This window comes from Lampetra fluviatilis, chromosome 5, assembly GCF_964198595.1.
Source record: "Lampetra fluviatilis chromosome 5, kcLamFluv1.1, whole genome shotgun sequence".
Taxonomy (NCBI): domain Eukaryota; kingdom Metazoa; phylum Chordata; class Hyperoartia; order Petromyzontiformes; family Petromyzontidae; genus Lampetra; species Lampetra fluviatilis.
Genome location: NC_136279.1, coordinates 9,771,478 through 9,794,079, shown reverse-complemented (window position 1 = coordinate 9,794,079; position 22,602 = coordinate 9,771,478). Strand labels below are relative to the sequence as shown.

The 22,602-nt window shown below is 48.0% G+C and overlaps 1 protein-coding gene across 1 annotated transcript; it reads right to left on the bottom strand.

Moving 5' to 3' along the window:
* Window positions 1-2,059: 2,059 nt before the first annotated feature.
* On the bottom strand, window positions 2,060-16,700 carry FGG (fibrinogen gamma chain). The gene is made up of 10 exons (XM_078856163.1): window positions 16,462-16,700; window positions 12,359-12,397; window positions 10,593-10,776; window positions 8,868-8,961; window positions 8,156-8,292; window positions 7,595-7,725; window positions 6,783-6,961; window positions 5,452-5,578; window positions 4,539-4,689; window positions 2,060-2,753 (listed from the first exon to the last, which is right to left on the bottom strand). Exons 1-10 carry the CDS (start codon window positions 16,534-16,536, stop codon window positions 2,572-2,574), a joined length of 1,299 nt encoding a protein of 432 aa, XP_078712289.1. The 5' UTR covers window positions 16,537-16,700; the 3' UTR covers window positions 2,060-2,571.
* Window positions 16,701-22,602: the final 5,902 nt, after the last annotated feature.

The following is a 22,602-nucleotide window of genomic DNA, read 5'->3' as shown; positions in this document are numbered from 1 at the left end:
TCTCACATCACCGACAAATTCGCCGTCCGTGCAAACATCCTGGCGGTGTCGCTGCGATCCATACAGCACCCACTGCCTCCATAAGATCGGTTGCAGAAACTTAGCATTCATATTTAGCACGTTTCAAAGCTGTTGTTTTTATCCATCCAGCCACAGACAAAAAGTAAATTTTGTTTGTTTACAAGTTCCATGCATAATGTCCGTAGCATTGGTTTAACGCAAGCAAGCTCTGGGCCGGTTTTGGCATTCCGTGTGTCATCTTGCAGAGTATTAATAACTAGAGTCTAGCATCATGGCTTGACAAAAATCGAACAAAACAGACTCTGAATGGTGGACCAAAATCAGCCTCAGTGACGTAGCCAAGCGAATGCTGGGTTGCGCCTTTACTTTTTTGAAACGAGAAACAAAGGCAAACATGTACGACGTGGTGACTTCTTTAGCCGTGCTAATTGGATGTTTGCGCTTGCCAATGTATGTATGTTGAACTTCTTTCGCACCGTAACATAGCCCCATAACTGACGATATCAGGGAGCCTTCATGCAGCAGTGCATTGACAAAGTACTCTAAATTATTGTTATTACTTGCTTCTGGCATTCACACAGTTTTCTTCCTCTTTTGAATACTGAATTACTCATTCTACGAGCCAACGCGGAAGAGTAGGCCAAAACACCCTTCTAGAGGTAACTCGAGCGCTCGCATTTCTGCCAGCAATGACGCCAGGTGCCCCTGCAGTGTCCCGCAAGTGGGAAGCAGCAGGTGTAGAGGTCCGCAGACGCAGCGTCCCCCATTGTCGACATCAGCCTGCAGGATGACAGCGAGGGCTGCGACGGCGACCAGGAGATCACGCAAGCAGTCATCCCCACGCTCCCAGTCATCCCCACGCTCCCTCTCCGAGGCTCCAGCAGCCGGGGCCGTCTGAGGGATGACACCCTCGTTCTCCTCCTCGTCCGAAGACGACTTGTTGAACACCTTCCATCTAGTCAACATACCCGCTGTAGCCTCACACTAACTATACGTTTCAATCTGACACCAGTGTTGTGTATGTACGGAGGCACACGCACACTAAGTTGGAGACGGCACTTTAACTAAACAACTCGCAAATGGGGTAACTCTAACCGCTTTGGGTTCTATAATTGAGTGTGGCTACTCTATCGCTATGTGAGTACGGGTTAACTATAAACTAACAGGTCAGCCAGCACACGCTGCTGATCCACGATGCCCAGCCGAAGCCCGAAGTGCGGAGCGGAGCTCGGAGACGAAGACGCGGGACCCCAGGACGATCGCACAGACGAACCCCAGATTCCTTGTCGGGGCTTCCCTTTATCCCCCTGGGCGTGGCTTATCCATGCCCTATGCCCCGCCCCCTACTGTCAGAAGGCGGGGGTGGGTCGCGGCGTTTATGTGCGCTTTGGACTTCCGTTTATTCGGGACCCCGGGGTCCCGCCATACGGTTAATTTTATATCAGAAAATATTGTTAGAATTTATATTCTACTTTGTGTATATTTAATTTAATATTTTTAAAGGCTCAACACATTCCTCACTAACATGGTCTTAATATAAAAATTATATAACCTGCAACATTTTGGGAAATTGCCCTTCTCCATAGAAGATATACAAGAAAGAGGGCCTGATGAGAAAAAATATATAAAAAAGCCTTATTAATATGCCCATTCTGTTCATCTTCCCTCCCCTTGCCTATCCAAACCGACCCCAACCCCTCCCTAACCACTCCCCCCTGTCCTGTCACCATAACTATACCACCGCTTTTAATAACCCCACTAATTTATTTTAAACACAAACTGAATTTCTGGTTTCGGACGAAAACGAATCCAGACCGAAAGTCTGCTGCAAACTTCGTTGCGGTGAGTTATTACCCGATCATATTTAAGTAAGTAGCAGTGAATCACAAGGCCATATAACCAACCACTTTGACATCCAAACACTCCCGTAAAACATTTTGCAAAGCATAATTGAAGGGTCATTCGCTTTTTTTTATTGAGAACTTTGATGGCAATACCTTTATTTAATAACCATTTTGTTAGTAAATAAAATATATGCAACAAAAAAACACGAACCACGATAATCACGATGGGACTATACTTTCTAAAACGGACGGAACGATAAATTGTGGGCCCTATGTCATACAATATATCGTAGTATCATTCTCGTGTCCACTCATTCACGTGGGTGCCAGTTGCTGGGTGGGAGAATTGTTGGGGAACAGGCGGATTGGGGGATTATTTCGTCATTTTTTACAACGAAAAATTACGATTTTTGTTTTACCAGGTAAGGCCCACTGAGCTATACAGCTCTTTTTCAGAAGTGACCTGGCCACAAATGACAGCTCAACAAATTGGCTTATCGCATGGACATTTTTTTTATAGCAGCCAAATACTCTCAACGCATGTTTCTAAATTTGGAGGGAAAAACAGGGGAGAACATGCAAACTCAAAATATACAGACGTCAGGGGTCGGGATCGGGATCGAACCCACGACATCCTGTATACCAGGCGAGGCAATTAACATCTCCTAGCCACCGTGTCATGAGGAGGTGAAGGCCAAGTCCCTGCTCAGTTGTCCCCGCGGCTGTTGCCCTTGCTCTGCTGCTGGCCACCATGCCCAGAGAGGTCCCTGCCCATGGGCAGCAGCTTCATGGTGGTCATCTTGAGCGAATACCAGCGGTCGTGCCACGTGGCCCAGATGATGCCATCATCATATGGGTATTCCACATCCGCCTTGCGGTATTTTCCACCTGGCAGGGTGGGGCATTATCGTCACCATTAATTTTCATCATCATAATGTCTATCACTATTAACCGTCATCATGAATCGTCCCAATTGAAACCAAGATTATCATCGTCATCCCCATTACCATAATCGTTGCTATTGTTATGAACACCATAATCGATTATTGCTATTGTAACCATCATTATCATCGCTATCATAGCCATGTCATCAATAATCGCTATTATAATGACCACCTTCATCATTGCTATTGTCATCATCATCGTCGTGATCTCGAATATGACCACCATCATCACTATAATAATCATATCTTGTAGCCACGATCAGCATCATCATAATCATAACATGGCAATGGCAATGTCCTGAGTCAGCCCACTGCCATATGAAGGACTTTTCTGACGCCGGTCATCAGGGGTTAGTGGAGGTGGAGAGCACTTTAGCATACAATGGATTTTTCTACACTGACCTCTGCTGTCCACAACATGGACCCCACAGCAGCGTATGCAAGCAAAGCAAATCTACTGTTAAATTGAATGTCGTACATCGTGCATTGCATATCCTTCTCTCTCAGGACTGAAGCATCGGTAGATATGTGAACATCAATTTCAAAAATGACAGTTACAGCATGCACAACTGCCACTACACTGGGTGCGGGCGGTTCATTTGTTAAGGCAGACGCGTGACGGTCGGATACGTGACGTCCTGCAATATAATCTACAAAAACTGAACTACATTTATTATTGTGTATGCAGTTCGATCCGTGTTACATGTCGTGCGCCTGAAGAACCATTGATTTTCATCGATGGTGCGACGCATTTGACACTCCCCTGACTGCGAGCGGAAGAGTTTGCAATGCCCTCCGCAAAAACCGCTCGGTTATGAAAATTGCGGTCACTCCGATGCTGCCCCCCTACTGCCCTGGAACCGACCTTCCTCGGGCCGTCCACACCGCCGAACTCCCAAAGTAAACTCCCTCTGTTGGTTTCTTGTTCAAATTACAAGAGACCATCGATTAATTATCCGGGTGGCTTCGGTAAAGGAGGGGAAGGGGGCTCCGGATTTTCAAAAACGCCGGGATAATCACTGCATCATTATTTAAAATAGCAGATTTTTTTTGCACATCCTTGTGTAATGCTTCGTGTTTAGGTGTAATGCGTATGTTTTTTTATTGAGTGGTTTGAATTTGTTTACTCTATGAAAGTGACATAAATAAACATATAGAGAAAAATAAATATCCTACTCTAAAAAGTTACCGTATTTACCAGAGGTGGGACAAAGTCATTGTTATGCAAGTCCAAGTCGAGTCGCAAGTCATCAAATTCATGACTCGAGTCTGACTCGAGTCCAAGTCACGTGACTCGAGTCCACATCTCATAGGTGGGACAAAGTCATTGTTATGCAAGTCCAAGTCGAGTCGCAAGTCATCAAATTCATGACTCGAGTCTGACTCGAGTCCAAGTCACATGACTCGAGTCCACACCTCTGGTATTTACTATACCATATTTACAACTACAATCTTGAAGACTCTGCATGGGGTGATGTACATAGTACTACGGGCTCTTGTTTCAACAATTTGTGTTTGACAATCGCCAGACTGATGCACCCTTTAGACCGGTGCTCCGGCGAATGCCGAATTACAAAGCAAATTTCGCCGGATCGCAATGTGTATTTTCTGTTTTTATTACTGTAGTTATCAGCCGTGAAAAATCTATATACGTGCAGTATTTTCATCCATCTTGCCTAGCCCACCTCTCTCCTCCTTTCCCCTCGTTATCGCCCCGTCCTCATCATACCGTAGTAGTATTTGCCGTTCAGGTGCCCCGCATGGCACCGGTTCATCCACCATCCCGAGCCGTCCTGCTCGGCGCACGAGCCCTCGTACTTGTCGTTGTCGCGTTCCGGCGTAGAGAACAGCATGCCCAGGTGCGTCGTGTAGAACTTATCCTGCGTGACGCCGAGTGGACACAGCGACAACAATTATGAGAGCCGGGATGTGGATGCCACGGTAAAGAGACGTTGACCACCTCGCCTGGTATGCAGGAGGTCGTGGGTTCGATCCCAACCCTGACGCCTGCTGTATATTTGGAGCTTGCATGTTCTCCCCTTGGTCGCGTGGATTTTTTCTCCGGGGTTTTCCCCTCCACATATAGAAACATGCATTTCGAGTATTTTGCTGCTATGAATTTCAACGTGATAAGCCACTTTGTTGAGCTATCATTTGTGATAGCCAGGTCGCTTCTGAAAAAAAGCTATATAGCCCAGTGGGCCTTACCTGGTAATATAAAAAATAGTTGAAATAGTTTCATAGATTCGTTGATAGAGTTGATTAATGGACTACGTTTATTGCACTTGATTTCCAGGACCCTTTTAACAATTGTGGCAACCTCTACATCTTAGGTTTTGTGCTGCATTGCTCTGCAATGAGTGTCGGTCGGCGTGGCGGCCGACGTTTCACTCCACAATGCTCGGAGCTTCTACAAGAAGTGTGGGTGCCTCCTACCTCTTCCAAGACGTCTGACCAAGACGTCTGAAGATGAGACCATGTACCCTCTAGGAGGGGCTCTCTAGAGCTCCCTCTGGTGGAGGCTCTTCCGCTAGCAGTCGCGTGAGCGAACAATTGTAGGGCTGCATCCCTTTACATACGTCACAAGCGGCAATCATTCGGATAAAGAAACACAAGGGGAAATTGAAAGCGCGGTGCCTCACCTGCGGGTCGTCGCCAAAGTCGAATCCATCAAAGGCGTTGCCGGCATCACCGTCAAGGTACATGGAGTAGAAGAGGCGGTACTCGTCAGACTCTGGCGTCAACTTGAAGTGTCCATAGTCCGCGTACCTGCATACAGGTCGTCATCATCATCTGCCATGGTCAATCCACTGCTAGATGAAGACCTCCCCCGCAAAACCTCAATCATATCCTGCAATCCCACGAAGCAACGATGCACCCAGAACCTGCACAAGAGTTGATTCTTCACTCGATCTCCTCGGCGGACGTATACAACATAAAACTCAATAATTTACAGCCCTTTATCGATCTACTACTGGATAAAAATCTTTCCATGTCATGTCGATCATGGAAGTTGTTAGACAAAGGTTCACCACGCTGATCAGTGTGCAATGAATTAAAGAACAAACACAAGTGAACATGAGCAGAGCACGTCACTGGAAGGGTTGAAGGCCGACATTCGAGACTGAACAATGGAGTGGCAACCCAATAAGAGAATGAGCCTGAGATGATGAAGTTTTCCACGGAGATGATGTAATGGGATCAGCTTGGGTTCTAGATGAATTGTTGAATCGCAAGCCCGTGAGAGCGTGGAAGATGAGATATGAGGAAGATCGACTCCAAGGGAAACGTCACGGACTTACGTTGAGTTGATGATCCACTTTCATAGAGATGTATTCATTAAAACTACAACTGTTTAGTTTCATAGAAATCTAAAGACTCCTTTTAAAGAAATACGACAAACATGAAGTGATGAGTATTTTCAGTGTTTTTTAGTTTTTTATTTTTATTTTCTATCTACGTGATTTTACCGAAAGAACCAAAGAATATGAATTCCTGCAGTCACGAAAGTGTTTAAGTAAAATTGAATGAAGTGATGAGCTCAGCTTGTGTGCAGGACCTAGATCAGGGGTCGGCAACCTGCGGCTTCGGAGTCGCGTTTGGCTCTTGATGGAACTGCTTCGTGACGCGATGTAGAGGTGTGTGTAGTCACATGCATTACGGCCCTTTAAATATCGCGTTTTGCACTCATGAGATCACAAATGTGCCGGGGAGATAGATGCATTGTTGCATCACGAGATTATTAAAGATGGGGAAGGCCTTCATCCAACAGTGAATAGCTCATGGCCGAGGATGACGACGACAATGACGACGGAGGAGGAGAAGAAGAAAGAACAAAATGATACGCTCTGTCCAAACCTGCCCTCCTCTCCGTAGCCAAGCGGCTGGGCCCCAGTGCAGTCGCACCGCCTGCACACCTGATCACTACACAAGTGTGCCCAGGTAATTTTACCCAGGTGAACTCGCCTCTCACCTGTACGCGTTCTCCCAGTCGGTGAGGTCGATGCGCAGGCGGTAGGCTTGCTGCCCGGTCAGCAGGTGGATCTTCTCGTTTCCGAGCCAGAACTCGGTGGTGAGCGTCGGCGCCAGGTACCCGAAGCCCTCGCGGTATGATACCCAGTCGCGCGTGAAGTTCACGCTTCCATCGTGACGCTGGTGTGGCACGGGCACGCAAGCGAGAAGGCACGCGCATGAGCGTGCGTGCGTGCGTGCGTTTGCGAATGTATACAAGTGCGTAACTGTTATCAAGATTGGTTTCTGTGGAGGGGGTTCGTTAAGGACTCTACTGCTTTGCAATTGAATGCAATCACCCTCCAACTTACAATGGAGGGCAGAGGAGTGATGCTCGCAAAAATGAGTAGAGTTCTAGATTTGAAGCTTTCGTGACTGCAAGGATTCATACTCTTAGGTTTTTTCGGTAAAGTCACGTAGGTAAAAATAAAAATAAACCTACGTGACTTTACCTAAAAAACCTAAGAGAATAAGTAGAGTGCCAGGCAGCTAAAATGCATTAATGCCAATCACACAGCATGTTGGCAGAGTTAGGAGGACAGGTACGCATTTGCCAGTTATCAACCCATGACACCTAGGTTTGTCCTGTGACCTGACAGTTAGCTTTTAACACTTCACATGACGTTAAAATGGATCTAAGCTCGGTGGTGATGTCACCACCACTTAGCGGTGAATGACAGCAGCTGTTGTTTATGTTTGTGTGTGTGATGGGCAAATAAAAGCCACCATCATCATTACTCTCCTCCACGTGCCACCATGAGTACCCGCACGTACATGCTGGATGACGGTCCAGCCATTGCCATTCTCGATTTCGCAGAAGACCAGGAAGGGCTGCTTGGCCTTGAGGGGTTTGATGTAGTAGAGTCCGCTGTCCTTGCCCCCGTTATCCACCACCTGCTGGCAGTCTTGGGAGGGTCACGGGATACACGTGGAGACAAGAGGATGAGACACGACAAACACGGAACACGCCGGACGCAAGGGGCTGGATGATAAGAGACGCATTGATCATAACAGGATTAGACAAAGAAAAAAACAGAACACGAGGGAAAAGATCAAACTTGACAGGGAGGACACGCGATTTAGGAACACGTGGGGCACATATAAAACATGCGACACAGGTGCAGGTGGATAGGAAGACGAGAAATATCCCATGGTGATGGGGTATCTCATGCTGTCTGTGTTGTATATGTGCCGTTTTTATTTTTCATTGAGAATATATCTCTGCGTGCGTGCGTGCGTTGCCTGTTGTGCCACGTGTACTGTAGTGTTTATGGGTGACTTCTTGGTGCCTCTGTTACACACATGAGTGAGTGTGTCTGTGTGTGTGAGCGATACCTTTCCCGGTGATGGGCGATATCTTGTTGGCTGTCGTGTCCTGGCAGGAGCGTGAGCACGTCTGCCGGATGTCAATGAGCTGCTGCTGCAGTCGCGTCACGAGCTGCTGGTTCACGCGCCACATCTCGGACAGCTCCCTGCCAAGGGGCACAGCACAACGATTGAAGAGACAGCCTCCGCACATCGCTCATAGCTTGAACAATTAAAGCAAATTGAGTGAAACTGTCCTTAAGCCATTGTCCCAATAAAATAGTTGATCGGTGCCAACTCGGGTGGCGAATTATTACAATGATATTATCGAAGAATTATATTTCTGGATTCCAAATACGCCAGATGGAAAGGTGTCACTGGCAGTGTTTTCTGCGATGTAATTAAATAACAGTATTATAGCACCTTTGATGGAGAACATCAGTTTGGAAAATATATTATTTTTAAACTAATCTGACATTGGATATCTACAGAATAATAAAATAACTAGGAAACGTGTCTATAAAACAGACGGTGCATACGCTAATTTGTCTGCCAATGTTGGATACTGCCCATGGCGACCACTGGCCAACAGTGGACACTACCCGTGGTGGATATTCGGAGCATTTGCCACCCCACGTGGTACCGACCAACCCCCTTGGCTCACGGGCTAAAAGTTTGAGTAAATGCCTGACGAAATCTGCAACCACCCTGTATGGGGGAGCTTTGGTTGGGAAAGTCGTACTGGATTTGGGCGTCGTGGCTGACTCCAATCTGCTCCAGGATCCGCACCTCCTCCAGAATTTGCTGCACTGTCTTCTGGCCCGAGTCCTTGATGACTGCACAGATCAACACAACCACCACCACAACCAAAATAAGCCACCACGGCCACCACTACCACAACCGAAGCAGCCACCAAAATTACCACCACCACCACCACGCAGCCTCAACCACCACAGCCATTGCCACCCCAACCAAAACGACCTCCAAAACCACCACCACAACAGCCACAATCATCACAACAAAAACCACCATCGCCAGAACCACAGTAACCACAAGCAACATAATTGTTAGCAACATTGTCGTCACAAAAAAATATATATATTTAGCAGAGATTCACCATATATACATCATAAGACTGCTGGGAAAAGCGATGTGCCTATTAGGGCCAGCCAACTTTGTTTCCCTCCTGATGCTGTTCACCAGCCTGAGTTGACCTGCGGAAGCTCGGGCAATGTTCTAACACCACGTGTTAGCCACGGTTGGGAATGGAACTCAGGCTGGCCACTGAACCCTGGGATTCTCAAATCTGTCCAAAAGTTTGTGTCGCAACTTCTCCCCCCCCCCCCACAAACCTCCATACAACGCCATTGACAATCCACTGCTGGATGAGGGCTACCACACGCCGTGCAGGTTGTGGGGATTGTTTGACCGAACATCGCCACGCTGGTCAGTGAGGGTTGGTGAAGGGAGAGGGCGGCATAGACGGAGCATATTACAGTTCAACAGTGGATTTCGCCACACTGCCTTCTGCTGCCCACCACATCGCTCTGTGCAGCAGCCTATAACACCTGTTTTCTACATGATAGTTCCCATCCAAGCATTGTCCAGGCTCATCCTCCGCTTAGCCTCGGAGATCAGGTGAGGTTGGGCATTCCATATGATTTGTGAATAGATCATTGTAAGCATAATGGTTAAAATCAGTGATTATAACAGCATAATCAGATTTTTCTAAAAAGCACACTTAGATTATGAGAACCCCTGGCCTTACTCCCAAAGTAGAAGGTTACTTGGCCACTGATGGCGGAAGGGCCTCCGCCAGAGGGAGCCCTAGAAAGCCCCCCTCGAGGATATTTGTCCTGCTGTGTTACGCTGGCCAGTTGTATTGGAAGCAAGGTGGGAGTGTATACTCTTAATAAAAATCACGACGTTTCGGAGGCAACACAAGTCTCCGTCATCAGGTGGGACCGTCACAGCCAGATTTGCTGTATCACTTGATGCACTTGATACAGCAAATCTGTCTGTGACGGTCCCACCTGATGACGGAGACTTGTGTTGCCTCCGAAACGTCGTGATTTTTATCATTTTATTTTTATTAATTTTAATTTCATTTTTTACCTACGTGACTTTACCGAAAAAACTAAGAGTATAAATCATTGCAGTCACGAAAGCTTCAAATCAAGGTGGGAGTGCCCACGTTTTACCCCGCAACACGCGACTCGCCCAATCGACTGTGTGCCCATTTGTACTTCTGGGTGGCGACAGCGCCTTGGGATTCGGAGCAACGTTTTTAAAACCGAACCTACCGCTTCTTTATTTCTAAGTCCAATGGCCGAACCCGACTAAATGATCAAATTATGATCAATATTATTACGACGATTGCAATGTTCGGCAACGACTAATTCTGCCACTGCACGTGCCCTCCTTCTGCGAGTGCCCGCGCGTCCTCCTCCTCCGCCTCCTCCCTCACTCTGTGCCTCGTCGCGCGTGATTCGCACGTCCTCGTTCACGATGTTCACGTTGCCCTCCACGATGCCGTGCTTGGCCGCGAGCTGCGTGAGCACCGAGTCGATGAAGCTCGAGTCCTCGTCCACGCCCTTGGCGTACTGCGACAGCACGTCCGCCACGCCGCACGTCGTGGGGCAGTAGCGGCCCTGTGGTGGGTGGGTGGGTAGTGGGGGGGGTCACGGTTACGGTGAGGTCAGAAGAGAGTGACGGAGAGAGACATATGTCAGGCATGATGTTACCAAAGACAAACATCCCCCCCCCCCACTCTTCGTATAGCCTTAACAGACATGGGTACGTACGTGAGTAATCAACAACAACAACAACAGCCGCCATTCGTCACTAATTGGCGGCGACGTCACCACGACGCTTGTGCCAGGCTATGTGCACGTTGAGGCCACGTGAAGTGTCGAACGCCCGCTGGCAGGAGGTCACGGGGCAGACCCAGGTGCCACGGGTCGACTGACTGAGATGAGTGGCTGATGCACCACCTGTGCCCCCTACTGTGCCAACTTGCTGTGCTTTAGCCACACGTGAGTAATCACACACATGGAGACGCACACAGGTACATTCACGTGGACACAAAGACATCACCATCAAGAGTTTTTGGTATTTTTGGATGTGTTCTGATTTCTGTTTGCTTCATTGCTGAACTTTATTTGGGGTGTTTCGCTTTTGTCATGTTGGTGTCTCGGGTCACTCTTGCAAACGACACTATGTTGGCATCTTGAGTTCTCAGCTGGTTAAACAAAATAAACTTGAGCATTAACACAATCATGTTGACCACCATAATAATTATAATCATCATCACTGATATCACCACCTTAATCATCAATATCACAGGTCACGTGAGATGTCACCACCACTATGACCAACCATCATCGCAATCATCATCGTCACTACCAGGATCATCATTCACGTCATCAGCAAGCACCACAGGTGGCACATGCGAAGTGATCATCATTGTACACGTACAGCTCGATTGTCAGCCCACTGCTGAATCGATGTTAATTGATCAATTGACGTGTCGCTACACCACTGATGGTCACCGAATGGGAATGCACGAGGGTGTTTCAAAGAGAAACAGACTTTTCATGTTTCTGCAAACTATGTAACTGTGAATATGCGCTAATGTGAAAGTTTACTGCTCCAGATGTTGACACGAGGTGGCAGGCATTAACGTCATCAAAGATAGTGGCACCGTTGCACGACTGCACGTTTAAATAAATATGATCGGCTATTCTTTGCTGTTGTCCTCAGACGTTGTAGAGACAAGTCAAATGTATCACAGAATGGAGCTGCGATATGGTGGCAACTGTACGAACCGTGGCACTGTTTGGAAATGGCTGCAATCAGCATGTGAGCGAGTTTGTGACGACGACAAAAGCCAGTTGATGCTTCAGCCAATGTTGATCATCTTGAGAGATTGGTTTTGCGTGACGGACAAGTAAGCACACATCGGCGAGAATAGTTCAGTAATCCATGTAAAGCTGAATTTCTGAAAAGTGTATGCACGTTGCGTTCCAGAATGTGAATGGCAGGCAGTGAATTAAACGGAATAGGGATATGTCGTGCCCTATCGGCCAGATTCCTACTCGAAGGCAATATGTTAATGTGCCACTAGAGCCGTTCTGCCCAATAATCGTGGTGTGGATGAATCCTCGTGTGGATGAGACGCGTCTTCCGTGAGGAAGCGATGGCCGAGGTGTGCTGCGAGGTGCGGAAACTTACGAATTCGGGATCATTGGAGCACTGCTTGAGGTCCCTGACCTGGCAACAGAGAGAGTAATGGTGAGGAAGAGAACAGACGTTAGTCAGTGTGAGTCAAAGCCGTAGCCATGGAGTCAACATTGGGGGGACCAAATTTTCCAGGGTGTCTGGGGGTCCCAAATCAGAAAAATATCTAAATTTGAAAACGAATTTCCCCCAAGGGGGGTAATTGTACACACGTGCGGGTTGGGAACAGTGGGGTCAAATCGGGACATGCTGCTGTTGCTGGGGGCCAACGAGTGAGTCGGAGACGGCCCGTTAGGCAATTATGATGCAGAGCAGTGATTGGCCGGTTGTTGTTGTTGAGTACAAGGTGGCGCCTCCAAGTCTGGGAATGGAGACAGGGTGCAGCAGGGGCCGGGGGCGCGGGGCGTTAGGGGGGGACGCCAACTAATTAATTGGGAATTAATGAGGAGGGGGATAAATAGGGGAGCGTCAGAGCAAGACGGGAGTTGTGCTGGGAACTGGACGGAGTCGGTCGGGGCAGAAAAAGAAGCATAGAGTAGCAGCGGAGAAGAAGACAAAGCATGGAGTAGCAGTGGAGAGGAAGAAGAAGTGTAGGGTAGCAGTGGAGTGGAAGAAGACGTATAGGGTAGCAGTGGAGACGGAGAAGCTGAACGAGAGAGATAGTCGGAGTGAGACGGGGAAGCCGAACGAGAGCGACAGAGTGAGACAAAGAAGCCGAGAGAGAGCGACGGCTGGAGTGGGACGGGGAAGCAGCGAAGGGAGTCGGGAGAGATGGAGAGAGAGAGGGAGGAATGGAGCGAGCGAGGCCGGCGGGGCGCGGCGAGCGAGCGGAGAACGCGTTAAAGGATGGTGGCTTAATGTGCTGTGTTGGACAACTAAAGTGACGACAGAAAAGGAAGAAGTTGACCGCGTAAAGTTCAGCACTACACATAGATTAAAAGGGGTAGAGTCGGAGATCAGAGCTGATACCCTGGGTTCGAATCCAGGCAGCCGATCGTGATCAATGGCGGAGCCAAGATTTTCAGGTAGGAGGGGCAACCCCTCCAGCAATGAAAAATGATAGGAGTTGTTAGTTAGTTAGTAAGTAAGGACTTTTCCCTTGCTTTTATTCGACGCGTGTGCGGCGATGGCGCAGCCATCGATCGAGGGTCGAATTCGAACCGCGTTGTGTGATCAGCATCGCGCTCGCTGAAGGTGTTGATGCTTTCAGGGAAGTCGTGGACTGGATACGCAACTGCGCACAATTCTGAGTCACTTATAACTGCTTTGCCGTTACTTATTTACAATTATGAACTAAGACTATTGTCCTATCATCTCATATAGAGTCCCTGGCACATAATAATATGCTACGCAGTGGGAGTCGCAAAATGCCGATTTATTACTAATAAACCCCAATGATCCAATCGAAATTAGGGATTTCCATCGGATCATTGGGGGGGGGGGGGCACGTGCCACCCCCTCCCCCCACTGGCTCTGCCAGTGATCGTAATTAAACCTTAGCTTTTCAAGTATAGTTGGTGGTCTCAGCCCAACCACTGCACGCACAAAAAGCGCCCATCACATTCAATTTGGTTCTGCTATTAATTTTGTTTAATTCCAACTCTGATCAAGGCCGTAGTCATGAAGTCAACATTGGGGGAGACCAAATCTTCCAGGGGGTCTGGACCCCCCCCTAGAAAAAAAATCTAAATTTGAAAACGAATTTCCTGCCTAAAATATTAAAAAATTAACTAACACATAGGATTAACTTTTTATTTACCGTATTTTTTACAATAATGTCTAATATTGTATTACATTGCTCTGTTTTTTTCTTTTTTACCTTTTCTTGTTTCATTCGCAGAGATTAGGGATTAATAAAGTACAACTATAACTACAATCATATGAACAGAAATCTATTTTATAGCAATATATTTTGGGGGGGGATATGTCCCCCCCCCCCCAATATATATCATAATTACGGCCTTGACTCAGATTTATTACAAATATAAGCTCGCCTGCCATGAGACGAGCATTACTCTCAGTGGCAGAGCGAAGTAGGAAAGTGCTGCTCCCAACGGTGTGCGGCAGATGGTCACTTGACTGGATCTCAGCGGCTTCTCTGTGATAGCCACATCTCTGGACCGTTCTCGAATGCAAACTGATCGCACTGCTTTGCGAGATTTCCGAATGGGATTCGTGTCTCACGAAGCGACACCGACAGCACATTCGGGGTAAAATGTGGGTAGGAAAATCCCAAATAAGAGAGAAAGACGGACAAGGGGGATGGGGGAGGGGGAAATAGAGATATGATGATACAGGGCGGGGGGTGATGGGTGGGGGAGAAGAGTTCAGAGAGTGAGGTGGGGGTTGGAGGGGACAAGGGCACAGGGAGAAGCAAGGACACAGATAACGGATCGCTTGCCTGGAGGTCACTGATTAATCATTAAATGTAATAATTCAGTTATTATTACCTCCATGCCAAATGTTTTTAATGATAACATATTCTTTAAAGTAATTGAAACACAACCTTACTTTAAATACCAGTATAGTGTATAAGTATATAACTATGCAATTGTATCTGACCAAAGTATGTTTGGGGTTTTTAGAACGTCTTTGTGTAATGTGGCAAATTTTTTAGATGATCAAAAATAATTATTCTTACCTGCAATTGTAAAATTTGCAATTTAGTGATTTTATTTCAGATGAACTATTTTGTGCTGGAACCATAAGTAGTCAGACGAGTTAACTATTACTATTTAAAATTTTATTTTTATTTTGCCAGGTAAGGCCCACTGAGCTAGATATCTCTTCTTCAGAAGAGACCTGGTCACAAACGATAGGCCAATAAAGTGGTTTGTCGTGTGGACATTTATAGCAGACAAATACTCGAAACGCATATTTATTAATATGAAGGATCCGGAGAAAAATCCACGCGACCACGGGAAGAAAGACACGCAAACTCCAAATGTACAGGCGTGCTCTTCGCGACCCACCGCTCTCCGTTCTTTGGAGGTTTCTAGTTTAAATAGATGGTGTAGTATTACAGGCATTTGTCAATCCACCGCTGGATGAAGGCCTTCGTCATGTCCGTGTTAATCATAGAGGTCGGTTGAACATACTAAACCAACACTGGTCAGTGCGCATTGGTAAACTGTGGTAGCGCAGGACCGGTTCAGATATCGCTCGCCACGGATGTTGGCCGTGGTCGGGATTCTAAAATGTGGTCACCGCAAACCGCTGCGGGCACCGCTCCACTTCCTTGGTCACCAATGGAAAGAGTCACCCAAACGACGGAGTTGGTGCCGTGAGATCAAGGTAAGAACCTCGGTGTTCGTCTGGATTAGATTCAGAGCTCTGTGCGACACGTGCAGCGTGTGACGACTCAATTTGTATCTGAATGGAGGTAAATCCGTCACCTCGGAAAGATGAATCGGGGTATAGGTTGCGTGGAAACATTTTGGACAATCATGCTCTAGAGCAAGGGTGGGGAACGTGTTGCCCGCGGGCCGTATAAGGCCCGCAAAATCATTTGGTCTCGCCCTGCCAAGGCAACCGCAGGCGGGACTCGAAATTCAATAAATCTAGGAGAAAATCTGGAAAAGCAGTTGCAAGTAGCAACATCATCAATACCAGCAAACATCACATGCCTCACCAAAGAGAAGCAGTTCCAGCCAGCACATTAGGGGTGAGTTAATTAAATGTTTGACCAGATATAACGGGCTAATTTTTAAGTTGATAATTTTGTATGGCCCGCGAATGATGTTATAAATATCCAAATAGCCCTTGGCAGAAAAAAAGGTTCCCCACCCCTGCTCTAGAGGATGAGGCGATAAGTTAGAGTCCTGGATGACGGTGGGTGTGGTTGGAGACGTCCCTATATAGATGAAGTTATGAGTTAACGTGCTGAACGAGGTGATGTATTTTGTGATGTCAGTGACATCCCTCTAACATAAGGACAGCGCTTAAAGTCCCGGACAGGGTGAAAGGTAAAGCTTGGAATGAAACCGTCCTTACGAATATTGTGTCCGTGTGTCAGTGTTCCGGCGATAAACCTGCTTCACCTGTGTGCACGTATGTGTGCCCCGTATGCGCGTGTGTGTGCGCACGTGTCAACTCACCTGCGCGTACACCTGCAGGGAGCACGTAAGCGCGGACAAGAAGGCGAGGAAGATGCGCGTCCCGGTCCTGCCCATGTTTGTATCTTTCTTGCCTCGTCTGCCTGTGTCGATGTATAACAGACAAATTCAGTACCCCGTGTGCACTATACACACGCACACAGCCACGAACCACAGTTTGATTAACTGTGTTAGTCAGCGATGTTCCTCCTCACTCGACTCTGAACTCGAAGTCGGGTGGTAGTGGTGGTGATGTGGCTGAGTCTGGCTTCGAGACCCCTGATGTGCCCAGATTTAAAGGGCTGTGTTTGGGCGGGAGGGGGGGTGGCGGTGACAACTCCGGCCGAGGCGGTGGGGCAAAGCGTGGGCACTTGCGTGACGTCACTGATAAAGCTGGGCCAGGAGCATCGTGTGACGTACATCGCGTGTGTGTTTGTTTGTTTGTGTGAATTGTGAACGGTTCTCGAGATGATGCATCATCGTGGTGATGACCACGATGATGCATCTTCTCAATGCCGGATGAGGGCCTCCTCCCTACGCCGTGCTAGTCGTGGGCATTATATTTGACCATACTTCCCCATGCTTAATCTGTGCGGGGTTATTTGGTGGACTTTGCCGAACCGTCTCTCTGCCCCATGCTGACAACACAATCCCACGGTCATCGCCTCCTTCGTGTTGCCAGATCGCGCGGCTGGTTGCACGGTTGATAACACCGAGCTCTTGAGGACCGCTCTTTGAGTCTTATCACCACCGCCGCCGCCACCTGTCTCTAGGTTGTACGCAGTATATATAGCTCCTTCATTTGGTCTTCTCGTTGTTACACAGTCAGCACGTCCGTCGATGGACACTCTCACGGCATCATGGTCGCCACCTCCATCTGGATTTAGATTGGAAACTCATTTGCTTGAAACTGCTTTTTGTGTTTAGTTTGTTGTCCTTCCCCCGCACCTCCGATTAGCACGGTTGGCTATGTACGGTGCGAAAGAAGTTCAACATACATTGAGGTTTCCCCTCGGTCACTCTTCTCAATGAGCCAATCCAGTGCATGTCTCTGTCACTTGTGGTCTGTTGCATATGAAGTTGTTTCAGTGAGTTCTCTTCTCTTATTTTGCTGTAATTCATAGCACAAGGGGCAATTGCCCCTTAGTGTGTTTTGATGTAACCAATGCATTTTGCGCGCGCGCGCGCACAAACCCTGACAGTGATATCCCCAGCGCTTACCTGCCACGTCCCGTTCAGAACTTCCAAGTTGTTTGACCTATCCTGCTTGGGGCAGGGCAGGTTGCTAAAGAGCCGATGTGGTCGAGACTAAGAACTGGAGGGGCAGCCAAATGAGTGATCTCAACCGACAGGTGGACTAATTAAATCAGTTCATGTGCGGGAGCGACATGGATCATGGCAGGGCCATGAGAGATGGCGACTTTTCTGGGGAGGCTGTCGTCCAGTAGCTGATAGATCGTACTTCGGACACATCTAAATCGGTTATTGTTGAATGTGTGTCCTGTACCAATAGGCCGTGCATACGGGGAGCGGTAGCGAGGAATCGAACTCAGGTCACCCAAATTCTATTCCGGGCCACAGCTATATCACAGTTGGGAGTGATATCTGAACCTGCCGTGGGCCTCCCCGAGATCGACTTGGCCTTAAATGAGTGCCTGGTGCGGTCTCTAAACATCGGCACTGAGAAGACAAAGGCGACCTCGCGTGGTGTTGGCTACCCACCCGCTCGTGCGCCACTCCGACCTTCAGTATCTTAAAGGCTAACCGGAGGGGATATTTGTTTTTTCGTTCGTGTGACTGTTTTGTGCTGCACGTGTGCCGCATGCGTGGCCAGGTAAGTGCACGTACATGGGGAGCGGTTCCCACTCACAGGCAACATCAGTGACGAAGATCTGAACCGATCCTGGACCTCCCCTAGGTCGACTCAGCCTTAACGAGCGTACCTGGTGCGGTGTGTTAAACATCGGCACTGGGGTAGCGTTATCCACCCACCCACCGTCTCGTCGTGCCGTGCCGGCCTTAATAGGTGCTCGCTAACAGCACAGCAGCACTTGGCGTAAGAGTATGTTAAAGGCTATTCGGGGGATCTTTGTATGCCCGCGTGCGCGAGACTGTGTGTGCGTCGATGTGCTGTGCTCACAGTTGCGCCAGTTGCTCTCAGATAAAAATGATGACCCTGATATCCTCCGACATCAAACGGCCGTTCTGATCAAATAGGGATGCGCACACACACACACACGTGCCCACACGCACGTGCGCACACACACATTGGGGGCCCACACATTCCAAGCCACTCAACTTCACAGGCCTGTTGTGTTCGCGAGCATCAAAGAAGGCCGACACAGCGGAACACGAGAGGGGGGGTGGCAGGGTGTGGTCGGAACAACGCCCCAGACAGTCTTGGTGTGATCTTCTTAGGTTTTTTCGGTAAAGTCACGTAGAAAGTAAAATAAAATAAAAACAAAAATCACGACGTTTCGGAGGCAACACAAGTCTCCGTCATCAGGTGGGACCGTCACAGCTAATCTGGCTGTGACGGTCCCACCTGATGACGGAGACTTGTGTTGCCTCCGAAACGTCGTGATTTTTGTTTTTATTTTATTTTACTTTCTACGTGACTTTACCGAAAAAACCTAAGAAGATGATTCCTTGCAGTCACGAAAGCTTCAAATCTAGAAGTCTTGGTGTGTCCCCCCCCCCCCCCCCCCCCCCGTTGTTCGATGCCACAACTTTATTCCAGGGACTCGTGTCGGGTTGAGTTGATCTGTGTACCCAGGACTGAATATTCCCAGAACCGATTCAGATAGCCGTCACGGATGTGTGCCGTGGGTAGGACTCTAACTTGGATTCGTAGCGCCATCGCTGCACACAAACGACGAAGATCTCCCACGTAGCCGTAACAGGTTGTTGGGGCAAGTGCTCTTAGCGTGCATCTATGAGGGCCGGAACGACACACAAGGAGGTGGATGACCAACACCACACCCGAACGCCTTTGTCTCCCCAGTGGCGATGTTTTTCACACACAAAAGCAGGTACTCATTTGAGACTGAGTCGACCTCGATTTATAAAGTGTACTCACACACCATACCAACATTCAAAGATCCCAAACACCCATACATGAGTGCTCATGGTAATTGAGTACTGATAGGCGGCACAGTAGTTCCGTCCTCTGCGATACATTTGCCAAAATCTAAGAAATATTCCCGGCCCCGGCTAGCATCAGTGGCGAATATCTTATTTGAATCGGTCCTTCGCTTCCCCCTTCAACTCACGCTGACCAGCGTGGTGAAGTATGGCTAAATAACCTCCCATAGCCGACATGGCCCTGGTGAGGACATCATCCAACAGTGAATAATACATTACGTTTATAGAACGTCTTTATACGAGGTGCTCAAGGCGCTGTACATTAGGGAAATAAATAAATATTGATGTTCCCTTGGCCATCAGGAGGAAAAACTAAGAAGACAAATGGAAGCAGTGGATAGACAACGGGTTGTATTTTATTGCTATATTATAGACGTAATACAACTGATTACTATTGACCCCCCCAACACAAATGGTACTCCATATCCGGAGACTAACAGACTCCAAAATTCGTAACTTAACACTTATTTATTGCCACCATCGTCACTACCACTATCATCACCACCGGCACCTAATGCATGTGCAGTGTAATAGCGCCGGCTGGTGACCAGCAGCGGCAACTGCGGTATACAAACACTACACTCGCCGGTGAGCATATACACGGTGTGTGTGTCGGCAGGGCGGAGGAACTGGGGCAAGGGTCATGGAGAGCCACATCTGGAAGCCCCTGGAACCTCCTAGTAGGTTTGAGAAGTGAGGCACGGCCAGGGCGGAGCCAGGCTACGCTGGCAGGATAAAAGGGGCCGAGAGCGGGAGCTCGAAGCTGCCGGTTTGGGATTGGATTGTCTCGTCGTTGCTGTCGTCTCGTCGCCATTGGCACTGCCGTCTTAGACATTGCGCTGCTAGGGAGCCTCTTAGCTGTCTCCGTCAGCGCCGTCGATGCTAGACGGCTAGTGTTATGTCATAGGCTAGCGACTACAGAGTGTGTGTAGGCGAGGTCGTGTGTTAATAAGTCCCTGCACGACACATGTAATACACACACCAGGTTGGTTCTATTTGGTAAACTGGCCCCCTCCATAAAAATTTGAAATTTTCACAACTGGCTGGGAGCTCTGGAAATGTCTACCAATGCTGTGTCCAGTGGCTGTTTGATAATAGTTTGTAGCTTTGATAACGAAAGAGACAAAATATATACACCATCAAATTATGGCCGAAGTGGCCGGGTGGCTCTGAGAGGTCGGAGAGATGAGCTGAAACCACTCACTGATCGAGAACCTGGATTCGAATCCAGGCAGCCGCCTGTGATTGAACCGGCTTCTCAGGTATGAGTTGATGGTTTCAGCCCGGTCATCAATGGCTGCACATAAAAAAAATCACATTTTTATTTGGTCATTCACTTATAATTTAGTTATATTCCGGCTCTGTGAGATTTAAACAGATACGCTTTACCGTCATGCAATGATCATTACTCTCAGTGGCAGAGAGGGTGGGTAAATGCAGCCTCGCTGCTGCTGTGTTGACTATTTGAAAGACTCAAAGGTAGATCGCCACGGCGGCGAGATGTTAACCCCCTCTCCTGGTGTACAGGATGTCGTGCGTTCGATCCAGACCCAGACGCCTGCTGTATATTTGGAGTTTGCGTGTTCTTCCTGTCAACATACGTTGAGAGTATTTGGTTGCTATTAATTTCCACATGATAAGTCACTTCGTTCCGCTATCATTTGTGGCTAGATCGCTTCTGAAAAAGAGCTACATAGCTAAGTGGCTTTACCTGGTAAAATAAAAAATACAGGGTGCTTCAAAAAAACGTTAACACTTCGGAGAATTTGCAACAATACCAACGAGAAATGTGCCTCCCCGGGCTCTGAAGACCACCTGGAAAAGATTCCCGGCACGTGTTGACAATGATGGAGAACACGTGGAGATTCTTTGACTTTTTGAAGCTATTACCATACATTTGTTATCATGTTACAGAATATCATCCGTTCTTTCACGTAAGTGTTAACATTTTTTTGAAGCACCCTGTAGCTTAAATAGTTTTATCTTAGCTCTATGGTCTCCGCGTTCACGGGCTGCTCGCTCTCTAACACGAAGTGGCGTGCACGGCTGATCAACAGGAGATCCGAATGGATATTTCGTAAAATGATGCCAAAAGGCACAATTGGGATACACTTTTGTGGAAAAAAAGACAAATTTGCAGTCAAAATGTAAATGATAGACTGGCGCACCATAACAACTTTCGAGTGATGTCACTACATTGCTGTTTTAAAATGTATGGGAGTGACACGCGTGGTGGGGATGTCACCGAAGTGCTGTGAAGGTGCGTCTGACCATACCACTTCAATGGGTTTCTGTTGGATATCCAACCTGGGTATGTCATCGGGTTGTTAAGATAGTCCCACCCCCCATGACCAGTAACTGCATGAAAAACCGGTAAAAAAACCGGTTACCGCCTTACCGCCCATATAACTGAGAAACGATGGCAATTGTAAAAACGCGGTGGCTTAGGTTGCCGCCGTGCCATTTGTACGTTCGCCAATCGATGCATTCGTTACTAAAAATACATTGCAAACGATCACTGACCCGGTATCTGGCATTCGGACCCGGTAATCGATTCTGGAAACGGTTACCGGTTCAACTGGTTATCGTTTTAACAAGCCACGTGTGTTTATATAAGACAAACAAAATTGTATATTCCTGTAACTGTGATTTTTCCCGAAAGCCATGGGTGCTGAGTCATCCATTTTTAGATGGTCACAGTGAGTTCCCAGATTAGAAGTGACAGGAACATGGTGCGAGGGTGGGTGATTGAGTGGGTAATGATTCTGGAGAGTGGTGGCGTAATGGTTAGCGCACCCGCGATCCAAGTTCGATTCCCACTCACGGACAACAACACCACTGTCGATTATCTGAACCGGTCCTGGGCTGCCCCTAGGTCGACTCAAATGAGTACCTGCTGCAATATGCAAAAACTGCCACGAGGGAGGCAAAGGTGGCCGGGCGTGGTTCTGGCCACCCAAGCCCCTCGTGTGCTGTGTCGGCCTTCATGTCTGAGTGGAT

Coding starts and splice junctions, on each gene's coding strand:
- FGG (XM_078856163.1), bottom strand. CDS start 16,536: ATGGGCAGGACCGGGACGCGCATCTTCCTCGCCTTCTTGTCCGCGCTT. Junction 7,726..8,155: donor ATCGCCCATCACCGGGAAAG/GTATCGCTCACA, acceptor GACCCTCCCAAG/ACTGCCAGCAGGTGGTGGAT. Junction 6,962..7,594: donor GCTGGACCGTCATCCAGCAT/GTACGTGCGGGT, acceptor GTGCCACACCAG/CGTCACGATGGAAGCGTGAA.